This window comes from Abramis brama, assembly GCF_963993115.1.
Source record: "Abramis brama genome assembly, chromosome: 5".
Taxonomy (NCBI): Eukaryota; Metazoa; Chordata; class Actinopteri; order Cypriniformes; family Leuciscidae; genus Abramis; species Abramis brama.
In genome coordinates, this window is record NC_139967.1 from 42,397,779 (window position 1) to 42,411,550 (window position 13,772).

General features: G+C 38.3%; 1 protein-coding gene across 3 annotated transcripts in view; it reads left to right on the top strand.

The window, feature by feature from the left end:
• Positions 1-4,028: 4,028 nt before the first annotated feature.
• doc2b (double C2-like domains, beta) overlaps positions 4,029-13,772 on the top strand; it is a 223,447-nt gene continuing 213,703 nt past the window's right edge. Inside the window, exons 1-4 of one of the 3 annotated variants that reach the window (XM_084113642.1) lie at positions 4,029-4,048; positions 7,841-7,931; positions 8,141-8,284; positions 12,289-12,418. In XM_084113642.1, the coding sequence (XP_083969768.1) occupies positions 7,855-7,931; positions 8,141-8,284; positions 12,289-12,418 (351 nt within the window). In that variant the 5' untranslated portion in view covers positions 4,029-4,048; positions 7,841-7,854. Of the gene's footprint in view, positions 4,049-6,597; positions 6,710-7,840; positions 7,932-8,140; positions 8,285-12,288; positions 12,419-13,772 lie in introns of those variants that run through there. The other 2 variants (XM_084113643.1, XM_084113641.1) reach the window with 2 other exon arrangements.

The window sequence follows — 13,772 nt, forward strand, 5'->3', positions numbered from 1 at the left end:
TATATTTACAGTATTGTGCAAAAGTCTTAGGCACATTAGTATTTCTACCAAACAATGGTTAAGCCAGTTATTAGGGGCCAAGCACCGAAGGTGCGGAGGCACCTATTGTATCTGTTCCCATTCTTATTATTCTTCTTCTGCCATGGGAGTCTATGGCAGCCCATAGAACCGATTGCGGGAAAGTTGTAATGGTTTGACATTCTGATAGAGGACAGTCCCAGCATTAAGTACACCAATTTTGGTGTGTCTAAGTCATTCCCTCTAGCGCCACCACCTGCAGTAATGTTTCACTAATATTTTGCTAATAACTTTTGAACCGTAAGGCCAATCAACAAAATTCTTTTTTCCTCTGATTCCTGAGCTCATGACGATTCGATTGCACCCTATGTCGTAATTTTCCGTCATAAAAATATGGCCGCCATTTTGAATACTAGGCCGTTGCTCCGATTTTCACGAAAATTGAACCAGATCATCTACAGACCATGCCGACAAAAAGTTATGGAATTCAAGTTGATTCGCTTAACAATTTTCGAAAAAACCCACAAACAAATTTTACGTAGCGCTTGCGAAAACAGACGTAAGGCTGTAACTCCGCAATGCTTTATTGGATTCAGACCAAACTTGGTACATGTCATCCCAACCATGACCTGAGGCTACATGCTGCGTTTTGGCGCAGCGCCACCTACTGGTCCGGAGATATGAAAAATGGCTATTTTTGCTTATAACTTCTGAACAGTTTGCCCAAAAATCATAAAATTGGTCTCGTTAGATTCAGGCCAACATGCTGAGTTGACTGATATCCAATTTCACCATATCGGCCATTTTGGCTGTCGGCCATTTTGAATTTTGTGCTAAAATGCTGTATTTTATGAACGCATGAACGGATTGTTACGAAACTTGGTATGGGTCATCAGCACGATGCCCTGAAGGAGCATGAGAAGTTTCGAAACAGCGCCACCAATTTTTTTCTCCAAATACTTTTCACGAAACTCATCTCATTAGACTCCTGAATCCTTGCCGAGTCCTACGATACCAAACATGCTAGGTTTCGCCTTACGGTTTGTGTAGCGTTGTGATTTAGCACTTAAAAAACATTTGCTTATCTCTTTGAAACCGCTAGTCCGATCGAGACGAAACCACCGTCAGAAGTTTGGAAACATAGGTCGATAGCAATACGCCAATGCCCAAATGCGAAATATTGATAGTAAGGGGTAGTAAAATCCAATCAAAGTCATGTGTCAGTCATTTTTTACGTGTTTGTTCATATAAATGTCTATAACTCCGATGCGAATTGAGATATTTTCACCAAAATTGACACACATATGTATGGGCTCACTCTGAGGACACATACAAAAAATGGTGGGACTGAGTCTCTTGGTGGCGCTATAATAGAACAAACCATGAAATTCCCATGGACTTCAATACAGTTTTGTGAAATAAAATGCTATACTAAACAAATGCATAGATGTAATATTACGAAACTCAGAATGTGCCATCAGCTCCATCCCCTGAAGGTGCCCAAAATATTTTGAGACATCGCCACCTAGTGGTCAAAAGTTATAACAAAATTTCCAAAAAGGCTAATAACTTTTGAATAAATCTGGCTATTGAAATGCCACTGGTCTTAATAGATTCTTTGGGTCAAGCCGAGAACATAGATACCAAGTTTTCTTTATTTGGCCGAACTTCCTGTCCGCCATCTTGATTTTCAGTCAAAACCTACTTTTTCGAACTCCTCCTAGACCGTTTGTCCGATTTTCACCAAAATCGAATCGTATCATCTCCAGACCGTGCCGACTAAAAGTTATGGATTTCGTGTCGATAGACGAAACCGTTTTCGTATAGCGCAGCAGCAAATTTGAGGCATGATGCTAAAAGCACTATTCAGGCTTTATCTCTGCAATGCCTTGACATATTGACACCAAACTTTGTATGTGTCATTGTCACTTCACTCTGACCACATCACATCAATTTTGTAACTGCGCCACCTATTGGTCGAAAGTGATAATCAAATAAATCATATTTTTATTTACTGTTTCTATGATTTTTCAGGCATTTTTCCTAAAATCCTATTTAAATGCCTTTAATTGCTCATTGTTGCAGTTGGTCTGACACTTTCTGACATGTTGGCATGTCTTGTCATCTGATTCTGCTTGGCCCCGATAATTGCTACTTGCAGCTATATTTTATATCTTTTGCTGTAGTGTGTCAGAAGGAAATATCAGTTTACATTTCCAAACATTCCTTTTGCCATTACTTGTAATAATCCAGTGAGATTTTTGTATGAACAAGGAGTCTGACAACAGCCGGTATGATCCAAACGAAGATCTGATCTCACCATCATCGAGTCCATCTGGGATTACCATGAAACCATTTGGATTTAGGTGAAAAATACTAACGTGGCTAAGACTTTTAAGATATAGACTGAGTGAGAGAGACTGAGATAAGACCTTTCGACAACCAGTATGTTCATTTACTTTTATGTTAAAATGTATAGGCCTGCTTGTGTTCCAAATTTACAATACTTTATATTATATTTGAAGACTAAAATTTCATCTTTTAATATAATTTCATTATTTAATATTATTTATCTGTATTATTATTCTTTATTAATATTCATAATCAGTTGTATTATCTTATGAAGTTTAAAATGCATGAGTTTGACTATAGATTGCATGGACACGTGTTTAAGGAACATATTTTAGACAGGAGGGTATAGCTGGGAGGATTATATATTCTGCTTAAAGGTATGTGTGCAATGCCACGTTCACTGAGCAGAGATGTTCCAATGATGATTATACTTCAAATTCGTACAGTTGACAAGGAATGTTTCAACCATAGGTTTCAACTGATGCAAATGTACCATTTGTATACCACTAATGTATAAACAGAGGGATAGTGGATTGTACCATGTGAAGGCATTAGGTGTACATTCCATTTTTAAACATAAGCAACATGTTTTTCTACTTTACAAGGAAGTTGAAAGTCGCTCAGTTGTGTATTTAAGCTAAATCCTTACTGTACTACGGCAGAGAAACACGGAAACGCATAGACCTGGCATGAATATAACATCTTCTCAGAGTTTTTCTCCTGACATATAAGAATAAAAAAAAATCTTGGCAAGATAACTGGTGTCCGGTCCCGTGAATCAAATAATAACGGGGAAAAGGCTTAATTCCAAGTCTACAATATTCAACATAACCATTTTATTGGTGGCATAGACCAACTGTATTTTTTCCTCATCCTATGCATGTTGTCTGTGCTTTTCCCCACAAGCTCCTGTTGCTTAGATACCCAGGAGAGACACAGGCCTCGTGACAGGTAGCAATTCACAGATGCCCAGAAAAAAAAAAAGAAAGAAAGAAAAAAAATCCAAGATTGATTGCATTGTGACTTAGAAAGTTCATTTAAATGAATGCTTTAAAATTCTTAAGTATTTGTATTTATTGTCACAGGCACAGTGTTTAGTAGCTATTAAGTTACATGGTGTATTTTGTTTCCCGTTCTACCACGGAAGAAAAATTACAATAAACGCAGTTTGACTTTTGAAGTAGGCTGTAATCCGTGGTTTTATTGAGCAGGACAATCCGCTAAAATATTTTTGTTTAACTTTAACATAAAGAAGGAAAAAAGCCAACAGTGCACCATATTTCCCCTTTCTTTCTCCTTGGAAACTCGCACGCGCCGGGTATATGTGCGCGATTGCCCGGGAGCGAGCACGTGGTCAGCTCTCCAACATCTGCTGTGCCTGTAGTAGGAACTGAAGGTGTGACCTCAGATTTTCCCCTCACACATTTTTTACAGAGTTGAAGATAAACTGAACCGTGTGGCTCAAGTTCACAGCGGCCAACAAACCTCTAAGCGCTCGCACAATAAACACCTCTTCACACTATTATCCACTGGATTTTCTGTGACACCTGCTACCTTTTTGCCTTCGCACAACTTGGACCTTGCCTATGGGGGTTTGTGTCCGACCGCTGAACAGAATTTGTGAAGAACATAAGTAACTTCTACCTGTTGTTTCTGATGGAAACACCACGTCTCAAAGGTAAGGCTTACACTTGCTGTGTTTTTAGACCATCTGTTTGTTATCATTTATGTTGTTTGGGAATAAAAGCTTGTTTTTAACAAAACTAGTGTGACATTTTCAAATTCACGGTTTTTGCATAGACTTTAAAAAAGATTTTCAGGATTGCATTAGATAACAAACAAGATATTAAACCATGTGAGACCAAACAAATGATGCTAGAGGGTTTTTCTTTTCTTTTCTGAGACACTTTATTTCTAACCATCTGCTCTCAAGGTGATTTTAGTGTTTAGTCTACACGTGTGCTAGCAGAGTAAATTAATTAAGAAGCTATAGCCTAGTTCATCACAATAACCGTGAACATGGTCACTAGAAAATAATGCAATAGTTTTATCATTTAAAGCCCAATAAACTTCTTTTGTGAAAGTGTTTAGTTTGAAAAAAATTATTTGTGCTATTTTTCTTGTAAGTAAATTACACTTTCTTTTTTTTTATTTGGCAATGACATTCATACATTTACAAGAGTGGCTATATAGTTTTATTGGCTTATTTTTTTATTGACTGAATTCCTGAAATAATTTGAACAAGCTAATAAAACCTAAGTTATAGGGTGCATCTGATGGCAAATTTATACCGCAAAGGTGTCACAGAAGCTCTCCTGAAGTGGCAATTATGTGTCTTTACACACTCAGAGGTGGACTAAATGCATTTACACAGCAAATTTACCTCCATATTGTCAAAGGCAGCTGAGTTAAGGCTGCTCTGTGCCTGCTCAAGCTTCAGCGTAAAAGCCAGACTAAATTATGTATGCTCTCTGACCCACCTAAGCCCATTGTATAACAATATGCAGTTAAAAATGCTGTGTAAATGTATTTATGCCACCTTTGAGTTTGAGTAAAGAATTGCCTCTTCAGAAGCGCTTCTGTGCTGCCTTTGCAGTGTAAATTTGCTACAAGTGGTTTGCATAATTTAGTCTGGCTTTTATGCTGCATTACGTCTTTACACATAATTTTGAGCAGGCACAGAGCAGCCTTAAAGGGATAGTTCACCCAAAAATGAAAATTCTGTCAGAAATCACTCACCCTCATGTTGTTCCAACCCCGCAAGACTTTCGTTCATCTTCAGAACACAATTTAAGATATTTTTGATAAAATCTGAGAGCTGTCTCATCATAGGCTGCTAGGTAATTTCATTTTGCCAGGCCAGAAAAGTTAGTAAAAACATTGTTAAATAGTCCAAGTGACTACAGTGGCTCAACCTTAAGTTTATCAAGCGGCAAGAATACTTTGTGTGTGCAAAAAACAATAAAAATAACGACTTTATTCAACTCTTTTCTTCCGTGTGGGCCTCTGAGTGAACTCACGAGAGCCACGACGCATGCGCGAGAACTGGGAAGGTGACGCACATGGGTCTCGAAGTTGTGTTTAAAATGGTTCTAAAGTGTGTATTTCCTGGATGTCCGAATCGTGAGAAACCAACGAGAAAACGTAAAAGTGCCTTACCAATGCCGCAAAATGAATGGCTTACCTTACACACTTTCCCATCAAATGATCGTGAGCGTCATCTTCTCAGTTCTCGTTATTTTAGTTTTTTTGCGCACAAAAAGTATTCTCGTTTTTTGAGCCACTGTAGTCACCTGGACTATTGTAAAGATGCCTTTGAGATACAGTTTTATGTGATAAATGCTTTCTTTACACTGCAAAGGCAGCACATACGTGTTTCTGAAGTGGCATTTAGGTGTCTTTACCCAAGGCATCTTTACTCAGACAAGTTAAATAAAAGTAAGCATAAAAGAAAGAATGAATTAATCCTGCTCTGACCCAGCTCAGTCCCTAGTATCAAAGCTGTGATCGTAATCACTGTATAAATGCATTCATGCCACCTCTGAGCAGCATTATACAGTCTGTGTAAAGACACCTAAATGCCACTTCAGAAGTGCTTTTATGCCACCTTTGCAATGTAAGTTTGGCATCAGACTACATGCAAGTTAAAATGTTGCTCTGAGTTAGTATAAATGGGTTTACACAGCAATTACAACTGTATACTGTAATTTGGGGCTAGGTGGGTCTGAGCAGGCATAATTTAGTCTTTTATATGTCTTTACACAGAATTTTGAGCAGGCACAGTCAGAGCAGCCTTAACTCGGCTCTCTAGTTACTAGCTAGCTGAGGGCATCAGACACTTTTCATAAGGTTTGTATGAGATCTTTGTAACTGTTGATCTACCATGCGACTTAATTGCATGACCACCACTGATACTTTGTTTTCCACAAGAAGTTTTACAACGTAGTCGTCCTTTAATATGCTATTCTAAACGATTTAGTGCCTCAGCAGACCAAGCAAATGAGATTACTGTGATTTATATTGACTGATTTTTAAAGGCCAGGTCAATAGTAAAGCCTTTAGCCTCTAGCACCTTGGTGGCCTGTCTCCGTTTCGCTTCATCACCGTCACTCTTTTGTTTCTTTATTCAATCACTGTAATCAGTGGAGGAGCAGGATGTTTTGGATGAAATGTGTTCTGGTCATGTGACCTGACCCATTGCAAGAGAGGCAGCGAACCTGATCTGAGATCAGTGTAATCAGGAGTTTCCTCCTCCTGCACTGCCTTGTTTCCTCTACTCTCACTTTCTTATGCTGCGACAAAGCCCGCAGTAACGCCACTTTGTCTGTCCTCTTGTAAGGTAAACACTCTTTCTTGACTGTCTGTGCCTGTTTTATATCAGCATTTAAGTGGATTGGACTTGAATAGATGCCTGAATGTTGATGTTTTCAAAAAAGGTGCCTTGCCTTTTTTTTTCCTCTGATATCCTACTGGATATCAGTCAGCGATTTTCTACAACTTGTAACTTGGAGGTTGTAATAGGAAAAGGGAATGTTTGATATCTCTACTCCTTCAAGGAAATACCAGGGTTTGCAGCTTTCAAGTTTTCTCTCTCTGGAATTACAGGTGTTGGTTTGAGAGGGAATGCTTTACTGTGAAGTGTGCTTGTGTAACAAAGTAGTTTTTTGGAGCTGTTGTCATCTGTGCCCGAGGCCTGTGCAGCGGAGCCAAATAAAGTGCCGTTCTCCTCATGGAAAAGTAAACAGACTTGCCCTGGTTAACCATAAAGGGGTAGATTGTATCTGTGTGTGTGTGTGTGTGTGTTAGAAAGGAAGGGAATGAGAGAATGTCAGGTAACATAAATTTATGCATAATACAGTTACAGTACATGAGTGGTGTGCAGAAAGTTTATGAATGCAGTGTCAACAGTAAATGATGTCCCCATCATTTGCCTGTGATTTAAGGCCTCTTAATAATAATAATAATAATAATAATAATAATAGTAATAATAATAATAATAATAATAATAATAATACATTCTATATCAATTTATAAATAATTTCAATGTAATATTTTTATTGTGGGGATTGTTTCCGTTACACAGCTATTTATTTAACTTGCATGTAACTCATCAATTATTTATTAAATGTAAATGCAGTACGCATACAATATTATTCCATTTAAGTGACTCTTATGTTAGACAGACAGCACAATATGTCTTTGTGTTTGGTCTCTGAAACTCATTTGGCAGGTGTTGTGAGACGAATAATCCAATAATTGAGCCACGTCCTTCCACTTTCACATTAATGAATGTAAGCTCTATCACAACGAACAGACAATACCTGTCAAAGCCAATGAACGGCTGTGACGTTGAAGGTGAATGCTATTTCATTCACCTATATATATCCTGACGATTGCTTTCTCAAACCTATTACTCTGTAAAAACCTGGTTATTTTATGTTTTTAGACTTGTCATTCTGCTCTATTACAGCTCTACAGTGAAACATGACAGACACAATGTTTGGCAGTGAGAATGAGCAGTGGGTCTGTCCCAATGACAGACAACTAACGCTTCGAGCAAAGTAAGGTGTTTTTTTTTATTTTCTATTCTGTTGCGCAAATTGCATTTCAGCATGTCATTTGACAAACCACCACCCAATGTAATGTGTGTTGCAATAGACAAGTCTTTTCAATGTGACATGTTTGCATTAATAAAACAATTCGTTTCTCACTGATCTGATTCTGATGTGATTTTTTTTTTTTCTCTTGTATGTGACTGGATTTCACCCAGGTTACATACAGGTTGGTCTATCCACACATTTCAGTCAGAGAGACAGAGGAAAGCTCAGACAATTAAGAAAACCGAGCTGGATCTCATCATGAGTGTCATCCACCGCGCTGAGCAGTTCGAGCTCATTGAGCAACACCGGATTGGGTGAGACTTTATCACACTGCATCACATTTGTGCTTTTTCATGCCTTGTTCTGTCCAGTCAGATAAACACTTTGAGCCTGATGTTTGATGTTAATTCTGAATTTAAGGGATTTCAATTTTAATAGCTCAAAAAACAATAATTGATATTGTCAGGTTGGCTTAATGACTTTCCCTAATTGATTATAAACAAGATTTATGCTTCATGTTTTAAAAAGTTTGTTTAAAATGCCACATCAAAAAACGTGACTTCTGTTTGAGGTCTCACAGGGCCTAAGATATACAGTGAGGAAAATAAGTATTTGAACACCCTGCTATTTTGCAAGTTCTCCCACTTAGAAATCATGGACGGGTCTGAAATTGACATTGTAGGTGCATGTCCACTGTGAGAGACATAATCTAAAATAAAAAAAATCCAGAAATCACAATGTATGATTTTTTAACTATTTATTTGTATGATACAGCTGCAAATAAGTATTTTAACACCTGTCTATCAGCTAGAATTCTGACCCTCAAAGACCTGTTAGTCTGCCTTTAAAATGTCCACCTCCACTCCATTTATTATCCTAAATTAGATGCACCTGTTTGAGGTCGTTAGCTGCATAAAGACACCTGTCCACCCCATACAATCAGTAAGAATCCAACTACTAACATGGCCAAGACCAAAGAGCTGTCCAAAGACACTAGAGACAAAATTGTACACCTCCACAAGGCTGGAAAGGGCTACGGGAAAATTGCCAAGCATCTTTGTGAAAAAAGGTCCACTGTTGGAGCAATCATTAGAAAATGGAAGAAGCTAAACATGACTGTCAATCTCCCTCGGACTGGGGCTCCATGCAAGATCTCACCTCGTGGGGTCTCAATGATCCTAAGAAAGGTGAGAAATCAGCCCAGAACTACACGGGAGGAGCTGGTCAATGACCTGAAAAGAGCTGGGACCACCGTTTCCAAGGTTACTGTTGGTAATACACTAAGACGTCATGGTTTGAAATCATGCATGGCATGGAAGGTTCCCCTGCTTAAACCAGCACATGTCAAGGCCCGTCTTATGACCATTTGGATGATCCAGAGGAGTCATGGGAGAAAGTCATGTGGTCAGATGAGACCAAAATAGAACTTTTTGGTCATAATTCCACTAAATGTGTTTGGAGGAAGAAGAATGATGAGTACCATCCCAAGAACACCATCCCTACTGTGAAGCATGGGGGTGGTAGCATCATGCTTTGGGGGTGTTTTTCTGCACATGGGACAGGGCGACTGCACTGTATTAAGGAGAGGATGACCGGGGCCATGTATTGTGAGATTTTGGGGAACAACCTCCTTCCCTCAGTTAGAGCATTGAAGATGGGTCGAGGCTGGGTCTTCCAACATGACAATGACCCGAAGCACACAGCCAGGATAACCAAGGAGTGGCTCTGTAAGAAGCATATCAAGGTTCTGGCGTGGCCTAGCCAGTCTCCAGACCTAAACCCAATAGAGAATCTTTGGAGGGAGCTCAAACTCTGTGTTTCTCAGCGACAGCCCAGAAACCTGACTGATCTAGAGAAGATCTGTGTGGAGGAGTGGGCCAAAATCCCTCCTGCAGTGTGTGCAAACCTGGTGAAAAACTACAGGAAACGTTTGACCTCTGTAATTGCAAACAAAGGCTACTATACCAAATATTAACATTGATTTTCTCAGGTGTTCAAATACTTATTTGCAGCTGTATCATACAAATAAATAGTTAAAAAATCATACATTGTGATTTCTGGATTTTTTTTTTTTAGATTATGTCTCTCACAGTGGACATGCACCTGCGATGACAATTTCAGACCCCTCCATGATTTCTAAGTGGGAGAACTTGCAAAATAGCAGGGTGTTCAAATACTTATTTTCCTCACTGTATACAGTATATATAATACTTTCTCTTTTTTCTTCAAAAGTTTGGAGTATGTGAGGTTTGTGTTTTTGAAAGACGTCACTTAAAACAGTAAAACAGTACAATTGTGAACTAGTATTGCAATTTAAAATTACTTTTCTATATGAATACATACAGCCATTACTTCAGACTTCAGTGTCACACGATCCTTCAGAATTATTCTAATAATAATAATAATAATAATAATAATCATTTTTATTTATATAGCACCCTTCAAAAGCCCAAGGTCGCTTTACAAAGATGGGTTAGAGGAACAGAACCAAATAAACATCCATAAAGCACAATAAACATACCAAGTGCTGAAGAGTAAAATACAGAGGTCACTTACAAAGTTAGGTTAGGGATACAAACAGGACCTTAGAAATGCAAACAAATAGAGGAATACAAACAAATAACATAGGCTATCCATAATAAGGTACAATTTACAGACCGAAAGCTGAAGAATAATATTCAGAGAGAAAACCTTTTTTTTAAGAGGGAGGATGTTTGACGGATGTTTTGAGGAACCACATTCAACAACACTAAAAGACCTGGCACCCATATATTGACCAGACTAAACTTAGGAGTGACTAACAATCCTGCACTAGAAGATCTTAAGGAACAAACAGGAGCATAAGGTTGAAGTAAGTCAGATAAATATGAAGGACCAAGGTTATGAAGAGCTTTATAATTGAGAATTAGTACCTTGAAGTTTATACACATGGAAACCGTAACAGTAATCAAGGTTAGATGTGACAAAGGCATGTATAATGGTTTCGGCATCCTGCTGACTAAGGCTACGTTTACTCTTGGCAATAAACATGCGACCTGTATCCGGATGTTGTCCACATACACATTGAAAAGACAAGTGTAAACGCGCTTCTGATCGAAATGTAATTATTCACCCGCCCACTGTCATTATTCCCCCTCCTCTCTCCGGGAATTGCTGCACTTTGCTTTGTGGTTTTGCGATACAGTTGAGTGCGAAGTAGCCTACATCGCAAATATACTGAAATGTTTGCTTTCGCACCCTAAAGTTGCAGAACCATTCATTTTCTGTAAAGAACGCCACAGCTGGCAATGTTCTCGGACCCATACTGTTTTTAAAAGAAAACCCACCACTTCAGGTCGACTTTGCACCAGAGCCGCCTTTTTTTTTTTCTTTTTTTTTTTCGCGGGAATGCAAGATCCGATCTGTTATCCAGATACAGAAGCCACTTGATGTGGACGGGTGTAAACGATCCGTGTCCTGACTGGCTTATGATCCGATCTGCTTGATCAGATCACGATGATCGCATGTTAATGCCAAGTGTAAACGCAGCCTAACAGAGGAGCGAAGAAAGAAGACAAGAAAGATTACGTAGGTTGAAAAAAGCTATCTTTGCCACTTCACCAATGTGATCATTAAATGGAAGAGTGGAGTCGAAGCAGAACACCAAGACTTCTAACTGTGGTAAAAGGGCATTATCAAGTCACCATCCAAATCAGTGGACCAGGGGTTTGTTTCCCGTACAACAATGTAACTCGCTGCTTAACTGCCATAGTACGATGCATCATTGAAGAAATCAACCAGCTAGTCACGACTGTTTCCCGAAACCGTACTGTCGCAAAGAGGTCGTTCAACTACGCCGGTTAAGAATGTCACGCACGTGATGGAGTCATAACTTCTATTAATGAACCTGTGTGAGATCGAATTAATGTTAGATGTTTTGCTTTAAATTTCTAACATGGCATTTGAGGACTATTTCTAATTTTTCTCAGTTATTTTTTGCTTTATTTCCAGATTCAATCATAGGCTCGTTCTAGAGCTGTCGTCCCAACCAGGCAAATTTGCGATGCTGTTTGCGAATGTTTGTTTGAACTATGTTTTCGGGAAACACTGATTCATTGAACTATGCTGATAACTAATTTCACTATTAAATAAGTTAATTTATACATATTAAAAAACAGCATACAGCATAGGGGTTCTCTGGGACCCCAAATAATTAGGATATCAGTCTTAAAGGACTGAGATTTCACTGTGACAACAGGTGTACACCTTAAGTTGATATGTAAAGATATGTAATTTATGTTCTTTTAAATAAAGACGTGTGTGTGTGTGTGTGTTTCAGGGGTCTAGTGGAGCGCCTGGAGAACATGAGGAGGTCTGCAGTGGGAAACGGCCTTTCACGGTGTCTGCTGTGTGGAGAGGAGTTTGGTCTGCTGGGCTCTTCATCCGTCCTCTGTTTGGACTGCTGCATGGTACAAACTAGTCTAAATGTTATAACCATGTTCTCTACCATTCACACTCACTGCTTAGTCATCACTATCTTTGGGCTCATGCAGTGATTCTGAGACACCACATAGTGTCAGCAGAGAGCTGTATATTCAAGGAGGGTCTGAAAGTAATCTGTGCATACAGGAAATTTGCATTCTGTGCAGTACATGTGTATACTGTAGGGTAACATGGGGGAAGATGCCCCCCTTAAGAACAAATGTGGATTTACTTTTAAACTAACATATTTATATATTAGTTTAGCATGTGCAGGATGATGATGCATCAGCAAATGTGTTATTATAGAAACATTTGCTAATTTAGTTGTTATAGTACAAAATGTAAAATATTAAAAGAAGGGTAAGAAGCACCTATATATGTATGTATATATATATATATAGGTTTTTTCAAGTGTCATTTAATGTAAAATACTAAATACACTATTCTATGTAAAATTTTATTTTGACAATTTAGTTGACAATAATTGAATAACCAATGACAAACAAAGCAGAATCACAGTAAAAGAGGTTAATCTGAAAGTTAATATTATTGTATGACTGGCATATTTTCAATTGAAGATATCATATGTCATAATAGTAACACTGTGAAATCAAATTGAATGATTTGACTCAGTTAACTATAGGTTATATAATAAAAGTAATGATGTCTGAAATCTACATCTAATTCGTGTAAATATTAAATAATAACTCCATTAATTACAATAATTACTGCATTAAATATATACTGCATTAAAAAAAAGTTGGAAAAAACCCTGAAGAGCATGCATCATGTGTTCCCTCAGGAGTTTAATATGGGTTTTAAGTATCGTGGTTTTGGATTTCTGATTAGATTAAGATCTGTGCTTAGGGCAGACCATTTTTATTAGTCAAATGGGTTTATCTGTACAATATTCCTTCTTTAAACATACTTATTCTTTAAAAATGCAACATACCTTAAGATTTCTGTGCACCATTTGAACTTCATCAATTTAGAATTTAGAAAAGCCATCAAGCCACAAGAGGGCAGTGTGTAACTTATAAACAATAGTTTACTGTCATTGCACATTTTGGCATCAGACAGATACTTTCCACTGAACTTTGGGATTACAGTTTGTAGTTTACTTCGAGACAGACACACACTGTGACTTGACACAGGACTAAGGAGTGCTAAAGACTGAATGAGGTCCTTAACAGCAGGTCTGTGCCAGTGAGGAGAGAGCATCTGTTACAGGGAGCCCGAGATCACATCACTCCTGCTCTCTCATGACCTGTGATCATTCTCAACAGCTGCTGTTTCTAAACCTCACTGGAATCACAGTGGAGGGGAAATTAATGAATTGAT